Source organism: Salarias fasciatus, chromosome 4 (genome assembly GCF_902148845.1).
Source record: "Salarias fasciatus chromosome 4, fSalaFa1.1, whole genome shotgun sequence".
NCBI classification, from domain to species: Eukaryota; Metazoa; Chordata; class Actinopteri; order Blenniiformes; family Blenniidae; genus Salarias; species Salarias fasciatus.
In genome coordinates this window covers 4,478,459-4,503,916 of record NC_043748.1, presented here as the reverse complement: position 1 = coordinate 4,503,916, position 25,458 = coordinate 4,478,459, and the positions used below count along the sequence as shown (strand labels likewise).

Below are 25,458 nucleotides of genomic sequence, written 5' to 3'. Positions count from 1 at the left end.
CTGGAGAGAGCACTTCAGGGCGACATGTTACGCACCTGTAATATTCCCTATTTAATAAAGAAATAATGTCAGAATGTAAAACCCTGAGGAGACCTGCGGGGTTCGGTCCGGGCCACGTGGGGACGGATCCGTGTACAAATGAGTGTGACGGCCTCACGCGGAGCCGTGCAACGTCAGCCGCCGCGAATGTAGGAATATCGGAGGAGGAGGAGACAGGCTGAACAGCACCACAGCATGACAGCTTACTCCACAGCGGAGGTTTAGCCCGGCATTTTGACGCAATTAGAAATGGAATTGAATTGTTCAGGCGCCCTATAGATCACCGTGACTGAGAGCAGGAGAGATGAAGCCGAGATCCGAGGACAGGGTTCTTCTGACTCATTTCTCTGAAGGAGCAGACTGTGGTGTCAGAGCGAGCCATTATCTCAGATTACACTGAGCTCCTTTAAAAAAAAAAAAAAAAAAAAAAAAAATCAGAGACACTTAATGCAAAGGCAGATGCATCACAATATAGACTGGATTGTTTTAGCAGCCGCCGCTACAGAAGATATACAGCCCTCATCTGAGCGAAGACACTTTTCCAACAAAGCATGTCTAATTTAAAAAAGACTGCGGCGGGTGTTGGAGGAAGGGTGGAAAGCAATTTCAAATGAGCCAAGAAATGTAATGCATCTGGCCCGGCAGCTTTGATGGGAGCCTATCTACTCCAATACGAATGTACGGATCGGGGCGGCCGTTCACGCGCCGGGCACTCCGGCCGAGACGGAACACAGGCAGAGTTCCATGCTGCAGGAAACTTCACCTCCATGTCCCCGCTCCGTGTGTGTGACCGCTGAGCGGAGTGACGTCAGGTCAAGCAAGAAGCGCCTTCAGTGCGTAGGTGAGAGCGGAAATGTCAAATGTGCAGTTTTCATGGCCAGTGAATCAAAAACCGATTTGTAGACATCACACAGAGACTCTGGGGACGTTTTTGCCGATTTGAAACGGCAAACAAGACGGAAGAACCTGAACAAACCCCTCTGCCTAAATGTTCCACCCTCTGAAATATCAAGCTGTCTTTGGCGACTTCACATGACGTACCGATAATAAGCAACCGCCATAAATTATCCCACTTTCAGTCTTTTTTTCCCTCTAAATTATACCCAAGTTAAAGAACTTTTAAGATCTTTGCACAATTAACAAAAACACATTTCAGACCAGAGTCCTTCATAAACGAAGACGGGTTCTTTAACACTGCTTGTTTTGGTGCGCTCGCGGTTTAATTTCACACTGCTCTGTATATAAGTGACAGACTGAATGCAGGCTCCATGTCATCCAATCTCTGACGTGTCTCTAATGAAATAAACACCGTGCTTCTATCCCGTCTCCATTACAGGAAGCTGTATAAAAATCACACGCGCCGGATGGCCTTGTCGTCCTGCTCGGCTCCGGGAAGCAGCGGAGTGTGTGGCGCCGTGAGGCAGGGATGTGCGCTTGCTCACCTTTTAGTGTCGGGGTGGACTGGATCACGGAGGGCCTGATTGTTCCACCTCTTCTGCTGCCTGCTGATTGGACTCCATGAATAAGATTCCTGCTGCAGTTATATTACTGAAGCTGAAAAAAAAAAAAAAAAAAAAAAAACACTCATCGGTACTGGTGGGTTCTTAATTCCTTTTCCATGTTCTACCTGTGCAAGTGTGAGTTCTTTCAGATACTCCTCCTACAATTCAGATGGTCACTTGTTGTGGAGCGAATCATTATTCAACAATCCCCAGATCTCATGACCTCATCCCAATGGCGCAGGTACAGACGACTGGGTGGATCAGAGTTTGAAGAAACCCACACCTTGACTATGAATAGATATTTCTTTGGCTTTTAAGGTATTGCGAAGGGAATTGAGAGAGACCTAGCAGTCGAACATGACAGCAGTCGTCTGCGAGTTCAGGGGTGCAAATGTCGTCTGGGTTTCAGCGAGGCGCAGTCGCAGGCCGAAGCTTCTCAGACACGCAGCAGAACAGCTCACGGGTGGTGGGAAATAGAGGACATCTTGCCAGGGTTATGACTTCAAACATGTAACAGCCTCGGCAGCTATAGGCCATGGGAACAGATTGCTCCAATTACAGCCAGCCTCACGCACCAGAGTCCCCTTGACACATGCAACGGTCTATTGGAGTGGACTTAGGGTAGTGGCATGTTGCTTCGGAGCATTGGGGCCCCCACACATCCCACTGCCAATCTGTATTCTGTTTGAACCCGCAGACATCTCCTTTTAGCCCCGCTTTCATTTCAGATTCTGTTCATACTGGCTGTGTTTGGCTGCCAACACAGGTGATTGGCACCCTCTCTCTGAATTTATAACAAAATCAATTCTCTAACAGCATCCCTGAGCACATCAATCTAAGAAAGATGCTTTCTACCCCCTCATTTTCAGCTTCACAGGCTCAGAGTGGTTATAGATGAATCCCTCCGTATACTTACCCATATCGGCTGCGAGAGCGGCGGCGGAGCAGGCGCGGCTTTAATTGGCAGCGTCAAGTAATGCACAACATGTTAGGAACCAGCAGCATTGGGAATCACCTTGTTAATTGAGGGCCGCAGTTGAGAGATTGACTAATTGATCAAGGCCTTTACAGAGGTAGATAATTCATGGCGGCAACACCATGGGGGGAGGAGCCCTGTCAGGGATGATTCATGTATCTCTTGGAGGAGAGTGGGTCTCCGTGGTCTCTTTTGTTCAGCAGGCCTAGTGTGAAGGGGACTGTATCATCAGCACCAGCACCTAACCGCTCGCCTCTCCCTCTAAATCAGAATTAAAAAGGGAAGGCTGGTGTTGATAGGTTGCCACAAATGATACAGTGTCGTATGTCTGTATGCTTCCCCAGATGGCTGCCGCACTCCCCGAGCACCATCAAGATACGGGGGAAGATGTATGGTTGTGTTGTAATGAAAGCATGAAGGGACCCCAAGTCACAGAGGAAACGTCTCCATCACACAGGTAGAGACGCAATCATGCCCCTGTGTACTGTACTCCAAGAAAAAAAAAAAAGAAATGAGTGGAAACAATGCAAAGCTTATAAATTGAAAGAGGCAGGACTTTTGTTGTGAATATTCTCAGTAATTTGCTTATTTTTGTTTGACTTTAAATGTGGGGATGAAAACACGGCTTACAAATGCTGAAAAAAGATTGAATTAGAGTGGCTGGGTAAAGAAAGAAATTTGGCTGAACAGGTGTTGTGGATGGGATTTTCAGGAGAGAACAATAAGAAGTTTAAACAACACTACTACAAATGCAACTACATGTTAAAAGACAGAAGATAAAACAGTGCAGATGCAAACACAACTTTATTTTCACAGATTTAGCTTACTAAGAGTCACAAAACAATCAAAAGCCTCCAACCATGACTTCATAGTTCTCAATGGAGAAGTCATATTAAGCCAATAATGGCGTTTTTTAGAGAAGGGCCCCCTTGTCAGTCACATCGCTGCAGGATTTAATCCACACAGGTGTGGCGGCGGCCATCGAATCGATCATTATGCCGCTGCTACAGAAACAAACAGAACATAATGACATAAGATAATAGCCCACCTCCAATGTGCAAATGTGCCTCTGTCACAACAAAATGAAAAATACATACATCAGTGAGCAGAAGACTGGATTACAAAAAAAAAAAAAAAAAAAAAAAACATCTTCTCAACTGACCTGAAACAACCATCAGTTTTTGCAAGGCCCTGTTGACACAACAAGAAACCATGCTGCGCATGCACAGTAGCAGCTTTTCAAGAAAAGTTGCGTCTCCACGGTTTGCACAGAGACGGAGCGTTTTCAGTGACTCCAAGCACCAAAACGAACTGTTTTCATTTGAAAAAGGCTTTCGTGTAAACTTAGATTAAGATTGCTTTTGATTAGATTATCAGAGGTTTCTGGGTGTTTGTTAGTTTAATAGTTGGAAAACAGTTGAGCTGACATTCACCTTTTTCAACAGAGTCACAGATATATTAACAGTAAATAATCATCTTACCTGCTGCAGTCTGAACATTGGCAGTGTAATCCAGATGCTGAGGAAAACTCTGATCTAGACACAAGAGAAGGGAGACAGTGAAAAGAAGGACACGAGTAAGTAGCAAGAATTTAAATTTCAATTCTTAGTTTAAAGAAGAACAAGACTCTTGATTTAGAATCTAAGCCAGTAAATAAACTACTCCCTCTTGGAACGTCTTTTTCTAAAACCAGTATGTTCACTCCCCTTAATGGATCAAAGACATTTAAAAAGAATTGAACTGCATTTCATGATCTTGAAACAAGTCACTGTTGCGAGCAAACATTTTGCGGTTTTTAAAACCCACGTTTGCTTTTTTAAAATCATCTCCTCTGAGAAAAAGAAATCTGTTCTGTTCACTCACCTTATAAAGTCTTGCAGTCCCAGTTGAACAGCACCACAAAGGAATGGATCAACCAAGAACATGGAAGGTCCTTAGTGCAGATGTTTGTCACCAAGCTCCCTAAAGAAAAGAAGGAAATCAAAGTAAAAGGTCTGCAGTGAAAAGGTTAAGGTTAAAATGCTTCACATGAGCAACTGCTTTAAGTTTTAAATAATTTTCCCATTTCTTCACACTTGACACAGTCCGCGTTGTTTGTTGTTTCTTCCAAATATGAAGTACATTATAAATTCCAGATGAGTTGAAGACATTTGTTGTCAGGGTTCAAGCAAAGAAATCCAAACCTGGAGCACAAGAAATGCTGAGATTCCTGCAGTGCAAACAACTCCACTGCAGACCACTGGAACAAATACTGAAACACCCGCAGAAGGAACAACCAGACACACACAAGAATCCCAACACATCTCCCACTCCCAGGTGAAGACAATCACACACAGGTGACACACACCACGGCACCAAACAGAAACCAGAGTGAAGGAGGGGAAGTCAATGAGCTTGAAAGGAGACACAGCACGAGGACTTCAAAATAAAATAGGAAGCAAAATGTGCAGAAAGGCAATCTTTGCCTGGAAAACTCACTTTTTTCAATACAAAATTCACATTAAACTGCTACATTCACGTGTAAAGTGGAAATATAATAGTTAATCACAGTTAAACTTAAGCTTGAAAAGACTTTGATTTTAGCTGCAATGCCAACTCTGTCTTTAAGCATCAAGTCAAAATATTGTTTTTATCAGGGCTGAACGATATGGGCAAAATTTCATATCTCGATATCCATGCCAGATATCTCGATATCAATACGATATATTACAATGGATTCTGTGAAAGTTGAGCATTTTTCAGAAAAATAAAAAACATCATAATACAAAAGGATGTAAAAAAAAAAATGCAGTTTTATTTATGAGAACTCACTGCCACTACCACCAAACTCGTTTGTGCAGATTCTGCAACCACCCTCTGCCATCAGCTGTCGACCAGTAAACAGATTTGTGGTTGGCTGGCCTTACCTGTGCATGGGCTAGCTTACATGCAGGCCAAGCAGGGGAAATCTTGATATCGTTGATTTTGAGAAACTGATGTCCTGAATGTTCATATCCCGATATCGATATGATAACGATATATCGTTCAGCCCTAGTTTTTATATATAGTGAAACTTCTAAAGCTCGTGAAGTGCCAACACCTTTGAAGAGCGGACACCTTGAAAACGTGGACAACGGACAGGAAAATGGCCAAGAGTACGGTCAAAGTACATTTCTGAGGTCCGTCTCCGGGTGTCCTGCAGAAGCTTCTGATGTTATTCGGTTTAATAAGCCCACAGCTTCAGGTTTTGCTTGTTTACAAAGCGCAGGTGGAGCATATAGGTCAGCGTGCCATGTCTTCTTCTCTAGTTGTATTTCTGGCAGAGTAGAGCTTCAAAGTTACAGCGCCCCCTAGTGTCCTGGCATATGAATGACATTGTTTTGAGTTGCTTTTTGATGTTTTTATCCCAAAATTATTCATATTCTCAACAAAATTAGTCTCAAAGTGACTTTTATCCAACCAAAAATGACCAGAAATGATACAGGATTCTTACAAAAGTCACTGAAATGATGTACAACAACTACCATTGTGGAAAAAAATATTTTTCAGCTTTTATTTACATTTGAAACAAACGTGGCATCTCCAAAATTATTCACACATTTTTCAATAATATCTAGTGGATTCGGAAAATAGACAGTGGTCCATTAAGCTTCATCTGCACATCACTATACAGCAATCCAACTCTTCCTAGAATCAGTGAGCAGCTTTTTTCATGCCTCCACTGCTGTTCTTGACCATTCATTATCAGCAATGAGCTACAACTCTTTTGTTTTCGACATGTCCTCTATGGAGTCCTTATGGCATGCTTCTTTAAAGAGACACCTGTCTCCAGGGGACACTACGGCTTGGATTTTAGGGTGTCCCTCATTAGAGGGTTCACTGTATTGCTTTATATATTAATGCAAGAGAAAATATACAACAAGTTACTTTGGTGCCTTGTAGTGGCTATGAACTATTTTAGCTATATGTCTATAAAGCGCAAGTTACATTAGCCTACAAAACCGATGTAAATTCAATTTTCTACATCATGAAATTAGCACGGCAAATATATATAAAGGGCCGTCAGTGTTAATTGCATTATTAATTATTGTAGGGCTGTAAAAACATTATTTTTTTAATTATGATATCACAGAACCAGGATTAGGGTTAGCAACAGGCTCAAACATTCTGAATCTCTTGTCTAATGAGTGCAGGGGTTTTTTTCCTCTTGAAGTTAGGATAAGTTTGATCATCATTTAGTTTTTTAAGTAGCATAAGAGAGTGACATGATCCCTATGCCTTGATTTATTCGCCTTAATACTTGAATTTTTAAAGCAGAAGTGGGTCTGCAATTTGAAAATTGTTTTTATGTACACATTGTATAAAGTCGGTCTACATGGCCTTTTTTGGAAAGAAAATACAAAAGGTCAAAAGTGAAATTCTTTCTTTGTGTTTGTTTGATTTCCATTTGACACACTCTGTTAAGAAACGCTTGTTATTATGGGCCTACAACTGTCTTGAAATGCAAAATAACTTTAAACATGCAATTCAAAATGAGATAAATAACAACCAACTATAGCAATTCTACGATTAATCACGATTAAAATACAGCTATCTTCTGGCAACCCTAATATACTGTATATATATAAAATGGATGAATCGTAATTCATTGCAGCTCTGTGATGAAACGCCATAAGGTTATGATCATAACATGGATGGTAATTTGCTATAATTTCAGCATTTATGTAGCGTCACACTAAGTTGAATGATTTATATATGGAAAGTGAGACTTGTCGTATTCTACATAACAGCAGTCACACAAAATAATACATTAAAAAATTTTAATTGTCAATGTGTTTTGTTACATTTAACTCTTAAATAGAAAAGAGATTATAACTCTGAGGTCAAATGTGGGTCGTCTGATTTCTTCCCACAGCCAAAAAAACATTCATTTCATGTTTTTTGATGATGACTCAGTTGCAGATAGGCGTGAATGTGAGTGTGTGATCATCTCTCTTTCTATGTTTTCACTAGCATCCTGTCCAGGGTGTACCGTGCCCATAATCAGCTTATCTCAGCTGTTCTGTTCCTGCTTCTTCTATTTATGTTTGTCTGTAATCCCTTCCTTTCAAAAAAAAAAAAAAAAAAAAAAAAAAAACACGTTTCATGCCAAGTTCTGCATAACTGTTTAAAATGACATTGGACTAGCAGAGCACATGAAGTGCTTGCAGTTCATTCATGACTGATTAACTCTCACACACTTCCAACTAACTGATGTGACTTCAACTGAATTTAATGAGTGAATCAGTCAGTTGTCTGATCCACCCAGCGCTGATCGCTCAGCTAATGTGTCACAGCAACGCAACTACGTGCACACTATTAAGACATCCTAATTAAGAGAGACAATTAAAAGTAGCACACAAGTTACTTTTCTAAGTGACTTTGTGATTTTTGTTTAACTAATAAAGTGTGTGTGAGCCCAGCAACTGTATTCGAATGCTCACTTTCAGTCACTTAAGTGGTTTGATTCGTCCTTGCAGAGGAAAACAGCAATAAACAACATAGTATGAGACCTAGAATGAATAATTAAACATATTTGTGCGCTTGCATGCAGCACATACATGTTTTATTTATACTTGATGGTTATTAAGTGTTACAACAAGAAAAGCAAACATATTCCGACATGTATGAAAAAATCCTCCATGTTTAGTAAAGACTGGAAAATAACTGAGTTTTTCATGTACGCTTTACTGTATACCGAGAAGCTCTGAGCACATGAGTGCCATCGCTGCACGCAGCACACACAGCCAAGTTGCAATCAGTGATTAATGTGCTGATTAATTGGTGTTTGATAAGTACCAGCCAACAGCTGCACCGATGCTGAATACAACTCATTATGTATAAGAACATAAAATCAAACACGCTAAATTAAAAGGCCATGGCATCCATAGAAGATAGAAAACAAATGAATTGCAGGATAATATAGTTTTTATAATATTTTGTTTACAAGTAACATGTAAAAAAAATTCTCGTGTTTACTATGTAACTGATTACATAGCTGAAAATATTAAACAGGATCATTATCAGACATTTCCTTTGAGGCTTAATAACTTCACGAACCAATCGTGGGGGAAAGACATTTTGTCTCAACAGCTCTTCCATTTTTTTGTTCCTCCACTTTAAGATAGTTGTGAGATCAGCATCGTTCTTCTTCCCAGGAAATAGCCTTCGCTGTTTATATTTCCTCTTAGAGATTTGGAAGTCGTCTTGCTCTTTCAAATCAAGCGGGGTTGGAGGGTCTCCAAATTTAATTTTGTGAGAGTGTCTCTGGAAAATTCCCATAAAATCAATTTTTTGCACAGTGGCTGTTTGAGACTGTGAATTGCAGTCTTGGGCTGAGATTATTACCAGATGCAGAATGTATTATTATCAATATTGTAGGAGTAGCAGTAGTGATAGGAGTTTTAATTGTTTATGTTAATTTTGCTAGCATACAATCTTAGATTCCATTTATGTTATATGTTTATGTACACATACGAATCAGTAAATGCAGTTTGTAAAGTCATCCATATTATTTCCTGCTTCGTCCACGTATGCTGTAAATAGCTCTGGCAACACAAACAGCAAATAGACACCGATATCAATGTCCCCAGTAATTTCCCCCCAGCTTATCTAGGTCTGTCCTGAGTCGCCCCCATACCAACCCTGAAACACAATCTCCTCTAATCATATGCCCAAACCACCTCATCTCGCTCCTTCCGAGGTGGAGGAGTCGTAGCGGCATTAACTCGAGCCTCTCGCAAACAGTTGAGCTCTCCATTCCATCTCAGAGAGCGAGGCCTGACACCCTGCAGAGAAAAACCATTTGAACCACTTGTATCGGCGATCTAAATCCTTTGGTCATAACACAAAGTGTCCATTGCTGAGGGGAAAGTGGACCAACTGGTAAGCGGAGAGAGGGCTTCGCTTTACAGCTCAGCTCCTTCTTCATCACAACAGCCTGGTACGGTACAGTGACTGCGTTTCTGTGGCCACTCACCTGAGCCTGCGTCCCAATTCACAATCTCTTATCGCATCTATTGGGAATGAGACCTCCGGATACTTGAACTCGATGACCTGGGTAGGTTCCCCTCCTTCACCTGAGGCATGGACTCAGACTTGGACCTGCTGATCTGGAGCTGTTGTAGACCATCACAAGTTGGAAAGTAAAGGATAACATCATCAGTGAATAGGAGATATTCTGCATCCTTAGACATTCTGCAGGGGAAAATCGTGAACAGAGGTGAAAACAAGGTGCAGCCATGATGGATATTTCACTCAGCATCAGCTCCAGTATGTGCTATAATGTTTATGCTGCTGTCTGACCATATGGTTAAAATAAATGCACTGTGGTGATGCCAGTGATGGAGAAAATGAAAAAGATTGCAGTGAAAACACACACGCACGGGAATAAATACAAAATGGACTTTGATGCTGGCAAAATCCGGCAAGACTGTATTTTATGTTGTTAAAGTGAGCATGTGTTTTAATGTATTATGTGGTTTGATTATTTTCCCATTTCCTGCTGTGGAAGAAGAGTCACCAACCACCCGCACTGAGAAATGGGATGAAGTGAGCAGCTTGAATTATTTTCATGATTTCACACAGACTACCCTCTGCTGCAGTATTACCATAATGAATTCCACTATTTCTATGTTTTACTTAGCATTACCATCAAGATTAGAGGGGCATATCAAGGGAGAGGCTCCAGTTTGAGACTCCACTCTATCTGAGCTAAAATATAACCTAGTGAGGCTTGCCAAGTTTGCCTGGAGTCAGTGAACTGCCAAATCTTTCACATCCTACAAGCACAGGATTCATCACAGGGTTTCAACTGCCGGAAATATTGCAACTGGAAGTCTTTTCAGTGGCCAGACAGAGAACCAAAGGGTCCTCCCACTCATAGTTTAGCTTTTTATGTATTAAGAACACAAAGCGCAGTATTGATTACTGCCGAGCAGCCAATAAAAAAAAAAAAAAAAAGACATTATGAATTATGATATCTGAAGTCATTTGTTGCAGGGAATTAAAAAGCTGCCGAGTTAGTTCACTTCTTGAATCTTTTTTTTTTTTTTCAAATGTCAGTGTGAAAAATGCAATCTGTGAGGCCCACAGACTGGGCAGCACAAATCTCCCTTAAGGCAAATCTTCTCTGGAATAACTGTTCTCTGAACTAACAGAGGAGGCTTAGGAATCGCTGGGGTTTGATTTCAAAGGAAATATAAGGAGCTTATAGAGGACAGCAGTCCTTCAACCAGTTCAACGGGGTGGTGTAATTATTGTCAGAGATGTTTCATTTTTCTCCCCACTTCTATTAAATCCTGAAGGACACAATGTAGATCCACAAATGTCAAGAACTTGATTGGGCATATTGCTCATATTGCTCTAAATATGTTTGATTCTGCACTGTGACCACTGCATGGACTCAGAAACACTTCAACAAAACTACCGTCCTGAAGCAGAGAAATCCACAAATGTGAAGTAAAGGTGTATGAAGCAAAAAGAAGAAAGAAATTAAGAAACTACGTATGCCTACAAGCCGAACACACTGTTCCCTGAGCCTCAGCAGATTTAAAGTAAACCAAACATCTGGCATATTGTTTATAAACAAGGTGGGTTTATGGAATTTCCAAATCATTTTATTCGCTTTTTATTTTGCAAATGTTGGTTGAATAAACTACGATTTTTAGCGTCCTTTGCTACAGTCAGCCGTTTTAAATGAGGCTGCAGTTTCCAAGGATACCGACTTTGTTGATTTCTTTTTTTTTTTTTTAGGTAGCAGGACATGGGAATAGATCATAATTTGTTTTTGATTAGGAGTGAAAAGAACAAATCTGTAAAAGGAAAAGAAATAGACACAAGGAAAGCTGGAAACATCCATATCGTGCTTCAATATAACACTAATAGATACAATCAGAGCAAATTGCAAATGTTTCTCCAAAAGAAAAGACCAAAATCTTGCACGGAAGTTTCTTCCCTGTGATTATTTTTAAAGACAAAACAGTGGATATTCAGAGAGGTCAGAGTGTCAAAACGTGAACACGGAAGCTGGATGATGGATCAGCCCCCGTTTGACAGCTGGATGTGGTGAGAGCCTTTGGGCATGTTCAGAGATGTGTCCACGTGTTTGTTCATCGCAGAGGCAGGTGCTTTGAAGAGCTGAATAACTTAGCTTTCTTTATATTTCAGTTCAAGCTTTCAAGACAGCCTTTAATGAAAGGAAATCAGGTTTATGCAGGTATGTAGTTTTCGTTTTAAGAGGGAACACTAATGATGATGATGATGTCGGTAGAAGTGATTGCGGGGATAAAGATGAAAAATGGAGACTTCTGAGCGTATGCAGAACAAAGTGAGAGTCGGGGAGATGCCTCATTGTCCTTCCCAGAGTGGATATCATCAATCAGTACCTCAGGTTTCCTAAATCAATACGATGGGATGACATTTTGGCAGCAGCCCGCGCGCTTCCGCCCAGGACTGCCGGGACGAAAAGACAAGACTCTGCCTCCGTGCATTTTGCTTTCCCTCCCCCTCATTTCCAGAGGCGGCTGTTTGTGACAGAGACGGTGACAGGTCACAGGTGCCGTGGAAATTCACCGTCTCCCGCAAACAAGTGCAAACATTTACCCTCCCATACAGTGGAAGAGAACTCGGCGGATGCATTAAGTTCCAGCCTGCACACATGAAAAAGGGACTCCTCCTCAGGACTGGAGGTGACTGCTGTCCCAGTTTGAAACTGCTAATGTGTGCCAAGGTCAGACACCCACTGCTTATGTCTCTGTACACAGGAAATGCAGAAGCTGCTCTTGACTCGGGCGGAGGGACTGTTATTGTGCCTGTTTATTTTCAGGTATCGCCGTTATTTTAAGTGGGAGTTCCATCGAGGTAAAGGTCTCCTTCAGCAGCAGGCATACAATGACAAGAACGTGAACATTCGTAGTGATAACCTTTTCATATTGGAAGATATGAGTGTTTCTAACTTAACTAAAGAGATTGATAAGATATAACTACTTTTGTGTCTTGAGTCACCTTATGTAATTCAAAGAAAACTGAATTTATCAACATATGTACACAGAGGTTACATAAGAGAGAAATAGTGGTGTCACCATTAAAAAGCCTTTAAAGCAAATGTTGAATGACTGCAACAATGAAAAGGCATTTTATTAAAAATTTGTCTTTTTTATGAAATTTATTTTATTTATTGTGAAGATTTTCACTTAAAGTATTATATATTTTGATAGCTGGGTGTTGGTAGGTTTTCTGCTGTATATAGTACAGCTTTTTTTTCCCTTCCTTTTGTCTTGACTGGAGTTTTGAAGGCCTAATCTCTGCTCCACAGCCGCTCTCTGTAATGTCAGGGGGTGTCACTCATAAATCTGACCTGATGAAAGGCCTTTGGAGTCAACTTTGTCAACAAAGAAAGTACAACATGCTCAACTATCTCTGTCTTCCTCTTTGCATACTAAATTATTAAGCTGAGGCGGAGGAGCGCTTTGCTGCCACAACACTGCTCTCTGCTGGTAAATGAACTTCTAATGCCGGGCTGACCTTTGAACAGCTGCCGGACACAAGTGAGGAGAATAAGATTTTAAAGTTGTGTGTGTCAAAGAAAGGGGAAAAATACTGTTACAACCGAGGCAATTTTTTTCTGAAAGAGTATCTCTTCCTGGAGTAAATTTCAATCCTTACATGGTTGAGTCTTTTTGCCAGGATATTAAAAATGTATATCACGTGCATTTGCATATGTATGAAGACAGAACAACCATCTAACCAGTGTAATAAATAATCTTTCGCCATTCCGGTGGAGTGAATCAGGCATCAGACGCCGAGGAGACTAGACTACAGGCAAATGTTCTTTTCTTCGCTCCTTCCATGCAGACCCTCCACCTTGTGAGTCGCAGATTTACAGACTGCATGGCGGAGGCAGTTTTAGTAATGATTCACAGGCTCCCAAGCTGCAGGGGCCTCCAAGACATTTGGAGTAATATCACTTTGTTCAAATGCTACGGTTGTATGTATGAGCTCTACACTTGCACCTTGTCGGGAGCTAAGAATTTCCTGCGGAGCCCCTGGAGCTGACCACCCACCTCTTTTTAGCCTTGTTAGAGAACCAAAGGGAAATCATATTTCAAGATGATACCCTCTCTCTTCATCTGCACCATGCTTATTACTGCATCCAAGAAAGATCAAAGCTACCTAAACTACCCTCAGAGCTTGCAGCCCACTGAAGATTTTCCACAGTGCTAGAATAACGAGGTGAAGACTGCCTCCACTTTTATCTTCACCTTGCTTAGCAAGTGAGTCATATTTGTCAGAAGTGGATCTTTTTTGGCCAGAAGTGCCATACTCTTATTATAAATGCACCGAGGCAGGGTTGAAAACAGGAAATTCTTCAAGCAGGCAAACATTTCCAGTATCATTAACACTTTTTTGGGGGGGAGGTTCCATGTGTAAATCCCCTCTGGTCGGCATTGATCTGAGCATCGGCGCTGCCTGAACCTTGCAGTAATAATCAAATGTGACCAGTATCAAGTGGTGACTGAGGCGGCGGACTAACCCGGGGACCCTCCCCCCCGCTGTCTTTCCTGAAACAGCTGTTTGAGCTCTAATTAAAGGGAAGTAGCAGGTGTCACCTGAGCCCCGACTGCAGGGGTACACCTGGCTGCATTAATTTGATCCAAAGTGGTGTTGACGGACTGCCTGCACTCCCGCGTCCCGCATTAAGCCGCTGGAACTGAGCACCTGCTCGGAGCGGGGAGGCGAGAGCCCTCCGTTAACACCGCCGAGCGGAGCGCCGCGTCTCGGCGGCGACCCGGAGGGACGGCCCCGTCATCCCTCGCCCCTGACTTTCCCGAACGACATCTGCGAAGCGAGCGAGCGGACCCGCAACGCCGACCTGTAGTCACACCGAGCGCAGGGCCGAGCGCGCCGCAGATAATTGTCTGTGGAAACCTCCCCGAGGCCGTAAAGCCAGCTTGTTTCAGATCTCCTGATGATTTCACAGGACATTTAACTTTACACCTCTCATTTGTTACTTCTCTAGGGTATTTCTAAATATCCATTACCGGGTTCCCAGAGAATGTGGCAAACCTCAAACTCCACTGGCTTTTATGTATGCATAAATAGTCACCGGGGTAGGTGTGACTCTGATTTCCCTGACAGGATGTGTGACTGTGTGCAAGGTTAAGCAAACGCACGGCCCCGGAATCTGCGGCGACAAATAAAAAGAACTGCTGTCTTTCTGACACTTCGATTGCCTAATGAAATTCACATGGCCTAAGAATGAAGCCGCCGCAGTTCAGGCGGGTACCGCCTCGGGTCGTGCCGCACTCTCTGTGGCAACAGTTTCTTTGTGCCACGACAATACATTAATTTCATGAGTCAACAGGCTACGACTGGCAGTTTGTGTCAAGCTAAACAGTGTTTAATTGGATTCTGATCCATGGCAACACCACCGGAGGCTTGTTTCCCATCTTTTATTTCAGCAACACCTGGAGCGTAATGGCGGTGATTACATCCCTCCCGCGGTGTCCCGACGGTTCTTCCCTCGCAGACCCCCGGGAAACACGGCGCCGACAGTCACGGTCCACGCTGCCCCCGTTTGACTGCTGCCAAACCTTAAGCTGCTGCTGCTGCTGCTGCTGCTGCTGCTCCAGCACTGCTGAGACAGGCCCAGGTTCAAAGGGATTTATGATAATACAAACTAAATTAATTGTTTACTACTCAAACGTAGACACAGTTGAGAGACCAAACAATGCATCAAGGAAGACTCTTGGCAAACGCGATAAATGAAAGCTGTTTTCTTCAAATGAAAATAAATTACGGCACTGAATCATTTCAAGACAATCTAAGCATGTAGTGCAATCTGATGGAGAGGAATTTAGGCTTTAAATTATTCTTTAACCAGAGAAAACCTGCATCAATTTAACATGAACAAAACACAAGCAAGCGCTAGGAACTTGTCAGAGGGAATTAATTAATAAGATTAAAGAACTAAGATAATTTTCAATGTAAGAGTGTTCTTTTGTAACCCAGAGGCCTCTGATCTGAGTTAAGTAGGAATAATCTGAGCTCACACCATCAGTACACTCCAGCTTTAATATGCTGGAAATGCGTCAAGAGCCTTTGAATTGGCTTTAATCTGTACATAATCAGCACAAGTGTGAATTGCCTTTGTGGTATTAGCTGCTAAAAAACAAAAAAATATACAAAATAAACATTACAGAAATGGTGTTGATCGATGTAAAACTGTTTAAGCGAAGGGAGTGAAGAGTCCATATTATCCTGGGAGTCCAGCAGTGATGGACATCCAGCTTCATCGTCATTACGTACTGTCTGTGTATTTTTTTTAATCACAATACATCATTTTGAGGTGAAATGCTTCCTGACTGACAACAGCTTGCAGCATCAGAGTGTGATCACTATTCTCTTTTCACGCGAGCATTGGGGGGGGGGGGGGGTCACTGACACCCACCGATGAGGCTCTCCGAGTCGGTCCTCAGAGCACGAGGACCCGTGACCTTCAGCGCGGCCCTGCACTGTCTTACAACCACAGAGTCAGGCGCGTGTGAATAATACATCAGCCTCTCCTGCTGGGACCACCCTCACCGCTCACACAAGTAGACATACACAAACATGACGGGAGGTCTGTCTCACTCAAAATCCCATACAATAATGAACACAGACCATCTGAAGGCTCTCTCTCTCTCTCTCTCTCTCTCTCTCTCTCTCTCTCTCTCCTCCCACCCCCTCTCAGAGCATGAATAAAGGGCTTGTTTGGTTGATTATGTTAGTCCAGTCTGCCTGACTCATTGATCGTCTATCTGACTGAGGCCTGTGCAAGTTAGAATCTATGGCTCTGAAATATAAGTAGCCCGGCGTTATCGATTAATCACATTGCATCAATAAATTCCCGACGTGATTAAAAATCATAAATCACAGAGTATCGGTACCTTACAGTATACATTACAGGCACAGTGACCTGTAAGCGCCAATGCACTCTTGACATATAGTTTATTCGTAATCATTTTCAATGCAACGCACAAGGTTATTTTCTGTAGCTCAGGAGTGTCAAATTCATGCACAAGCAAAACAATTTGACCTCAAGCAGGCCAAACCAGTAAAATAACAGCGTAATAACCTTCAGATACAACATCATGAGTGGTTTTAAGTGGTCTTCTTTGTTCCAGTGCAATATCGTTTTAGAAAAAGCCTGAATATGTTGAACATTTTCAATAAATACGATCGTAATTTGAACGTATTTTAGCCATGAAACCTGGTGCGTGAAACAATGAAATGTCAGAGGTCCTCCATTTGTGACATTTTGCAGCCTTCAGTATGCATAAAATGAGGCATTTGCTGTCAGAGCATGGCGTTGTTAATATTGCTGCTTTTATTGCTGCATTACTGATGTATCAACTCGTGTCTCAGTGTTGTCTCTCACCGAAACACTGAAATACCCAAAATATCCATCAGAAAAAAAGCTAATTTTAAAGAAATGGGCACTAACCCATTTCTCAAATTTTTACACTTTATGGGATACATGATACGTCAGTGTACTGTTGACACCAAGTGTCAACGTTCACATAAAAGCATTCATATGTCTTGCTTTGTACATGTAATTTCTATTTCTTTGCATTCAATCTCTTTTTTTTTTTCCTCAAAGCAATGAAAGAAGCTTTGAAAAAAGAAAAACATGAATAACACTGTATTATTGGTCCTCACAGTAATTCCTCACCTCTGTGCCTGTAAGTGAAAGGATCGAGCCACGAGGATTCTGTTGTTTGCACTCTGAGAATGAGCAGAAATGCCTGAAACATTTGAAAATCCCCTGTGATTCGTGGAAAAGGCTGGCTGTCTCGCTCTTGTTTCCATCTGCTTTACATACAGGAGCAGCTCTGCAGTTTGCGCTGAGATTATTTGAATTTCATGGAGTGTTTGACATTTGATAATGGTGCTGTATGTTTATGGATTCTAGACATCCCTGCCGAAGGTTTCCTATCATGTTTGCTCAGGCGACCTCCCCCATCAAAAAAAAGAAAGAAGAAAGAAGAAACAATGCAAATGAATATGAAAGATTCAAAAATCTCAAATGAATGTCAACTCCAGTTATTTTCTAGCTTTGCGAGAGCAGTCACATTCAGACTTCATGGCATATTCCGGAACAGCGGTAAATTCTAACACTGATACCAGTCATGATTTATATCAGCAGAAGAACCTCATTGACGAAAAGGCCGGAACAATGTGCAAAATGTAAATAAAATGTGATGCAGTGGTTTGCAATTCCCCTTAGCAATTTCCATAAAGCTGTCAGTAACATGACATGGGTACAAAAAGAGCATTTTGAAGGGTTGAGGCTCACCATTCTCCCAGAAACAGATCGAGTAGGATACTCTACTTATGTAGGAAACTATTTCTGTGGCCTTTGACATTACAGGCCTGGATACAAAATGCTGAAGAAAGAAAAGCTGTTTGTTTCAGGAGGGTTTGGTACCCAGACTTTTGCTTTTCTTCCTTGAACAACATGTTTGTCACATTCAGTCTGATCTAATATTCTTCCATTAAATGGTCAAATGTCTTTCTTTCAACATCTAATGTGTTGTTTGTGTTTTGCTGTGACAACACTGTGGCTTTATTAGGCTTGTAAATTACTGCGATTATTGATAATTTACACATTACAGTGGAGTTATAAGTGCCATGGACTTAGTTGTCTGTGTTTTTTTGTTTTTTTGTTTTTTTTTTTGTAGTACATGGATTTGAAAAATTTGAATAGAATACAATAGAATAGAAATACCTCATTAAACCCAGAGGGAACTTGCAGCATTGCTCCAAAAAATAAAAACAGAAGCTAAAATAGCAGTAAGACATAATAAAAGCCAAAACTGTATTAAATAAATGTCTATCCAGGGCTAAGCACTGATTTGCATAACCATAGAAGAGTGAAATTATCAAAGAAACACAAAAAGCACGATTTACAAGAGGAGTTTTGGAGTACTATACACATAAAATGAGAGATGCTGGGCAGGTTTGAGATTTTTTGTATTTTCTTTAGTTATAAGTCCCCGAGTATTGCCACAGTTGGTTGATAATCTAATAAGATAGAGCTCAGATGAGAGGCTAACAGGTTTTTTTAAAGGCTGTGGGCACAAGCAACTGTGTAGGAGTCCAGTGTAGGAGGAGAGTGTATGCATAGTAAGAAAAACTGCCAACACGCAGCATTACAAACAGGTGTGTGTGTGTGTGTGTGTGTGTGTGTGTGTGTGTGTGTGTGTGTGTGTGTGTGTGTGTGTGCGTGCGTGTGCGTGTGCGTGTGTGCGTGTGCGTGTGCGCGCCAGTGTGTGTGCCAGTCTGGCTCTCACAGCATGGTGTGACAGTAATTTCACAGATTGGAGCCTGCCTGTGCAGATGTTACCTCCCTCTACTGGACCGCAAAGTGAATGCAAATTAAAGCTGATGCTGTATAAATGAAAAATATGAATAAAAACTGGGAAATGCTCAATTTTCTGAAAATGTTATGAAATCGGCCGTTTTTTCCACGCTGTTTTTACAGCCGTGAACACGGTGTGGAACTAAATGTTGCTCCTCCTCGTGTTTCCACACGGTGCTTTTTTCCTGTCCCACCGGCAGCAGGTTTGTTTTGGTTGTTTGCAGCATCTCGAATGCTTTAAAATTCGTCTTATTTTAATGGAATAACATGGAAAATGTGAAAGTAGCAGGTAAATTAACTTCCGACGGCACAATATTTAGCTCCAGTTTGCAGCGTTTCGTCAAACAATGTAGTTTAAACGTGTTATTTTGAATGAATGTGCGGTAAGTTTACATTTGTTCTAATGCTATAGGGCTTCATATTGTTTATTTTTTAGCAATAACATCTTGATACTGCTTTCAAAGATTGTTTGCATCGCTCATTTGTATGTGTTTGTCCCTTGAATATGTACTTTAAAAGAATGCAACAAAGTGAAAGAGTAATTTTACTTGTATTAACTTTCAGATTGAACTCCAACAGGGCTGTCTTCCCCCAAACACAAACAAATAGCTGAAGATTTTTCTTGCACAAACCCAGGACCTAACACCACACTCTGTACAATGACACAAAAAAGTTAAAGGTACCTCATAGCACGTTACATATGAAATACAATTCCTTTGCTATATTCTGTAACAGTGACTTCTCTGAGGATTAACTCTTTGGATTGACACTCCATCTCAGGGTGTTTGGTGGAGCAGAGTAGCTTTATTCAGCAGTTTTTCACCTAAAAAGATAAATTCAGCTGTAATTTTGTCCATTGCTTCAATGAAGTCATATTCTGTGTAACTTTTTTGGTGCATTGTTTTATTCCTTTTGACCGATCCTTCTTCCTGTTTTTGCCTGGCACACCGGCACTTTTGCTTACTTTGCAAGACAGAATATGTCCACAACCTCGCAGTGCTTTAAAACCTTTAATTAGTATTTTTTTAAGAATATTTTTAAACAAATGATTCACTACACACCATTGTAAATGTCTAAACTGAGTAGTTTTGTGACATAAATAAATTAAATGCTGTCTCACCTATTTTCAAAACATAAAGAAAGGTTATACCTTTTCAAATCAAGAGATCTCTGCAACCCCCCCAAATGAGTCTTTTCCCAATCCCTGGTGGGAAAACACTGCTCTCGTCTATACAACTTATTAGAAGCAACCATTCAGCCCCGTTCTGCTTAGTGTGACTTTGCACGGCTCTTTTTCTTGTACTCAAATGAATCAGGTGCTCAGAGTTGGCTGCCTCCTGCTTTTGGCATCCCCTCCACGGATGAGTCACATGGAGGCAGGGCTGGCAGATCTCGAAATCCACGCCACCAAAGTGTCGTCATTGTGCATGTGTCACGTCCACGGTTCTGGCTCAGGATGCTCTCACCTGCGTCCGGTGGCTGCCAATTTGGAAATTGGGTGTATACATCTGCTTCAGTGCAGAAAAAGGCTGTCCGCTGACGGAGCAAACACATGTAGTAGAGTGTGATTGAGGAGAGGGTGGGTAGTTTCAGCAGATTGTGGGTCCAGCTGAACATTGAACATGTGATTAAATTGCAGCCGTTTCTGTCTCTAATCATGTAAATTAATGTTAAAATTATATGCCCACACATCAACAGAACTGTGTAGCACTGACTGACCTCTGTTTTCACCCCACAGCTTAAATAAAGAAAGACCTTCTTGTTGATGGCATCGTTGTGGTCAAAGATTTCTGCTGTTCTGCCTGCTGACGAAGACCAGTTCGCCCTGCAGTTCAGCGACAAAGTGGAGTCGAGCGTGGTGGAAATGCTGAGGCGGTCGCGGCGGCAGCTGTACGGCGAGACAGAGCGCTCCAGCCGCGCGCTGACCGCCCAGATCGTCCTGGATCTTTCGTGGGAGAGACTCAACACAGGAACGTGGCGGCACGTGGACAAAGAGTGGAGACGCGTTTACTCCTACGGCTGCCTGTTCAAAGTGGCCGCGCTGTGCCGTGAAAATCCATCAGAGGATGAGATCCTGCAGGCTGTCAGGACTTGTGACATGGGGTTACTCATGGGTGCAGCCATCATGGATGACATACTTCACACTATTGTTCGGCTTCTGCAGAGTGAAATAGGAAAATTTTCCAGAGAAGAGGATGAAAATGAACACAAGGTCAAGGTCGGCTGTCTTTTTATATGAAATACACATTCTTTGTGAGTTTGTGACCTTATTATTTTATTTATTGGAAACTAGGCATGAATAGTTTTTTGTGCCAGTGTAAGCAAAGGATGTCATTTTAGATTAAATTCACCCAAGATTGGAAACTCACAACAAACAATATTGAATGAAAACGTGTCAGGATAAGCTGTTGGGAAGTATGTTGCCCTCTATTATTTTTCACTCCATCAGATGTCACAGAAGATGTGGCGCAACAGAATCTCTATCAGATCACTTTGAAACTCCACAACAGTGAGACTTTGAAGCCAGAGCACAAGGACTTCCTTCAACCTGACATTTTTTTTTATTTTTGTGGTTATCGGGCCACTGAAATGTCAGACCGGTTGCAGAATCGCTCAAATCTCTCAACATAATAAAAGGCCTTGTTATGTTAAGCTAATCATCACCCTTGAAAAATGTGTTTTATATATACTTTCATAATCCATAGTTTTAAGCGATTATTGACCAATTGATTTAGTAAGTTATCATTTGAGATTATCATTGAACTTTTTTAAGAAAAGTGAAAATTAGAATGAAAGGCAGTATAAATGTTAATAAGAAAACATGACTAACTTTATTTTTCTTTTAATTTCATGAGCAGAAAACAAAGATTGCTGACTCGCTTGTTCCTGCGATCAGAGAGGAGTTCGCAGTTCCCAGGATAAAGTGTCCGTCTTTAGAAAGCTTCAACACGGATTACCTGCTCCCCCTCAAACCGGTGATTTTAGAAGGAGTCATCGACCACTGGCCTGCCCTCAGCCAACACCCCTGGAGGTCTGTCTCACTTTCTGCTCCTTTTAATGTATGTCTTCCTTCATGAATTTGTCAAAATCGCTCTCCTCAGGTGGGATTTTATGTTGCAGAAGCGTAAAGTCAATTAGAAAACCAGTCACGGCTTCACAGCATCGGCGTGTTGCTAAACAGAATCCGGCTCATGTCAGACTGTAATCAGACTGATTTACACTTGTGATGACAGCAGAGTGCTCTCCTCCGGCTGAGAGGCCAGAAAAACTACATCACTGTGAATCACTGTGATGATTTTTGTTAAAAAAAAAAAAAAAAAAAAAAAAAGAGCGAGAAAAAAGTGCAGGTCAGTTTACTGATCACTTCCCCCCTGATTGCCGACTCTTAAGCCTGACACCAGTCTGATAAAACTTCCTTTCAATTTAGGAATATCCTTCACTGTCCTCCCTCCCGCCGCCGCCTCCTGACAGCTGATTGTTCACTCCAACATCCGTCAAACGGCTCCTCGCCCCTCATTCGCATTCAGAAGTGCATACGGGGCATATTTTAGAGCAGCGCTGAAATACACAACTAATAGAAAAACAAACTGAGATGTAAACTTTCCTGTTCAGACTGTTAAACAGCAGTGAACCTTTCAGTTCTGTTTTAATGTTAGCGGTGCAGATTAGTTGTGTGTGTGAATTCTAAAACGCTCAGTGTTTTGTCTCCCTCCTGCAAAGCATCGAGTACCTGCGGTCGGTGGCGGGCTGCCGGACCGTCCCCGTCGAGGTGGGATCCAGATACACGGACGAAGACTGGTCCCAAACTCTGCTCACAGTCAATGAATTCATTGATAAATACGTCTTAAATGCAGTGAGTGCATCCTCGGCGTACATTAAATGCTAATGGAGGTTTGTCCGCATGAATTTTAACTCAATATTTTGATTTATGACCCAGGATGGAGGGAAAGCTTCGGGCTATCTGGCTCAGCATCAGCTCTTCGAGCAGGTACAGCTCAGCAGCTCAGCTTCCTCGCCGTGTTTAGGAAAAAAAAAAAAAAAAAAAAAAAAAGTGACAATCTATTAATTTTGTCAGCTCAGCAATTTAGCATTCAGATGACATTTTCAGCACTTTGACGAATGGGATTGTTTCTTTTCCGGCTGTCATCCTCACACCACATCGCTTTGGACAATATTGACTTTTTCCGCCCTAATTTCACCGCAGACGTCAGCGCCTTGTCTGGAGTGAACTTTCCAAAAAGGGCACCTTGTCAGGATAAAAAGTTTGATATTTTGCACAGTTTGATAGTTCTGAATGACGCTGAATGAGAGGCTGCCAATCAGGCTAAGTTTTCATAATGCACGCTTATTTTCTCACACGTCGGACAAACTGGTTTGAAAATGAGTCACTGAGTAAAACTTAAACTGAGGACTCGGCGAAGATGATCAGTGGCCGGAAAGTTTCTCTACATTCAGCAGACGGGCTTTATCTGTACGATGGAGGTGAACAAACAAAACCAGGATTAAATAAGATAAAGTCTAAAACCCTACTGGTGGTTCTGAAAGATCCAGCATCAGAATATTGTTGGGAAGTTGTTTTTTCACCTATTTTTACTTTCTCAACATAAAAAATGTAATTTTTTTGAAATTCTGAGAGTGATGATCATGGCAAGGAGATCATGTCATGAAACATTGGAACTTTTGAGTTCAGAAACATATTAAAATATGGTAAAATCCACTCGTTCCTAACATCTTTCATCTTATTTAAAAGGTTCAGCATAAAGTCAGACTGACCTTTGCGCAGGTTTACCTCAAAGCTTTCAATGAAATCGGCTTTACAAGGCCCACAAGTTGACCTTGCAGAGTTTAACCTTTGACCTTTGTCCTCTAAATTGTATCAGCACATCTCCGGGTTACTGTTAAGTGTGTGTGTGTCAAATCAGAGGAAATTCTCACCAGACATGAAATATTGAGTTGAGGATGGGACGGAGAGCCAGAGGCAGTGAAACGCGAACGATTAAGCGTGGACGAAATGCCAGGGATCATCAGAGTTAAACGGTATCCTGGTTTTTTTTTTTTCTTTCTTTTTTTTTTTTTTAACCAACTGTTCAGAAAACCTGCGCTCAGGTTTCATGGCAGTCCACCCAGCTGTGTGGACACAAACGCTGCATGCTGAGTAAATAACTGCCTTCCCTCGAGCCATGTATTTTTAATCACAGCCTAACAGAGTAAAAAGAATAATAATTAGTAATTAATTTAACTTGCAGGAATGTTGGCAAACGCCCCAGTTTGGGATGGAAAAAAAGAATATTTAGTCAGTGAAATTGGTCCTAAATACCAAAATTACTGCTCTTTTTTGGGTTTTTTTTTTTTTTTTTTTTGATGTTTTTTCAGATACCGGAGCTGAAAGAAGACATCCGCCTGCCGGACTACTGCTGTCTGGGTGAAGCCGATGAGGACCATATAACGGTGAACGCCTGGTTCGGGCCCGGAGGCACCGTGTCGCCCCTCCACCAGGACCCCCAGCAGAACTTCCTGGCTCAGGTTGACGGTCGCCCCAATGGCGGAGTTAATGTCAGAGATCTGTCACTACGGCCGCAGACTGTTTACCACCTCTGTGTGTGTGTGTGTGTGTGTGTGTGTGTTAGGTGGTTGGAAGCAAATACATTCGCCTATATTCCCCGGAGGATTCAGACAAGCTGTACCCTCATCAATCACAGCTGCTTCACAACACCAGTCAGGTGGGGATTGACAGTCCATGGAGATAATACGCATGCGGTGAACCCGCAGAATATTTATGCACCTCTCTCCGTGCAGGTGGAGGTGGAGAATCCAGACGGCGAGCGCTTCCCGCGGTTCGCCGAGGCGCCGTACCTGGAGTGTGTGCTGCGGCCCGGAGACGTGCTGTTCATCCCCGTCCAGCACTGGCATTACGTCCGAGCCTTAGAACTCAGCTTCTCCGTCAGCTTCTGGTGGTCCTGATTGCAGATTTTATAATATCAATGATAAAAAAAAAAAAAAAACAGGATTCTTTGTAGAAGCGAGCCCGAGTCCAGCTGGATTCCTGCTGCTGCGGAGGGGAAATCAATCCTCGGTTTTTAACTAATGTGAGGCTAATTCTGGAAAATGTAAGGACAACTGCTGATCACACAAACCTTTGATCCCTGAACAATGAACGCACACTGCTGAATAATTACTTTAATTGTGCTGCTGATGATTGCAGCAGCATCCATTGTGTGGAAAGCTACCAGCAGATTAAAAACAACAACAAAAAAACCCTGACAAATGATCAGTTTGAACAGTTTGTGCTTATTTGGTTCTGCATATCGTTCACAGAGGGCTGTTAGACTTTTAATTTGATAGGATATGTTTCTCTTTTCAAATTGGCTTATATAATTGTCTTCTCAACCTTATTCCTACAAATATTCTCAGATGTGTGATTTCCATAATTCATGGAAATGAGGCAAGTCTTCAAATTTAATAACCGAGCCAGCCACAGGTACGGGGACGTGATAATAAATCCTGCTCGCTGGTTAAACCGA

At 41.9% G+C, this 25,458-nt stretch overlaps 1 protein-coding gene across 3 annotated transcripts; it reads left to right on the top strand.

Annotated features, from left to right (window-relative positions):
* The first annotated feature begins 19,136 nt into the window (after positions 1-19,136).
* On the top strand, positions 19,137-25,189 carry kdm8 (lysine (K)-specific demethylase 8). Of its 3 annotated transcripts, none has more exons than XM_030090307.1 (8): positions 19,137-19,226; positions 20,676-21,149; positions 21,796-21,968; positions 22,658-22,790; positions 22,875-22,925; positions 24,311-24,460; positions 24,565-24,657; positions 24,734-25,189. In XM_030090307.1, exons 2-8 carry the CDS (start codon positions 20,703-20,705, stop codon positions 24,896-24,898), a joined length of 1,212 nt encoding a protein of 403 aa, XP_029946167.1. In that variant the 5' UTR covers positions 19,137-19,226; positions 20,676-20,702; the 3' UTR covers positions 24,899-25,189. The 3 variants fall into 3 exon arrangements, with proteins under 3 accessions (XP_029946167.1, XP_029946164.1, XP_029946165.1); XM_030090304.1 differs by having other exon boundaries at positions 20,676-21,155; XM_030090305.1 differs by having other exon boundaries at positions 19,186-19,320; positions 20,676-21,155.
* Positions 25,190-25,458: the final 269 nt, after the last annotated feature.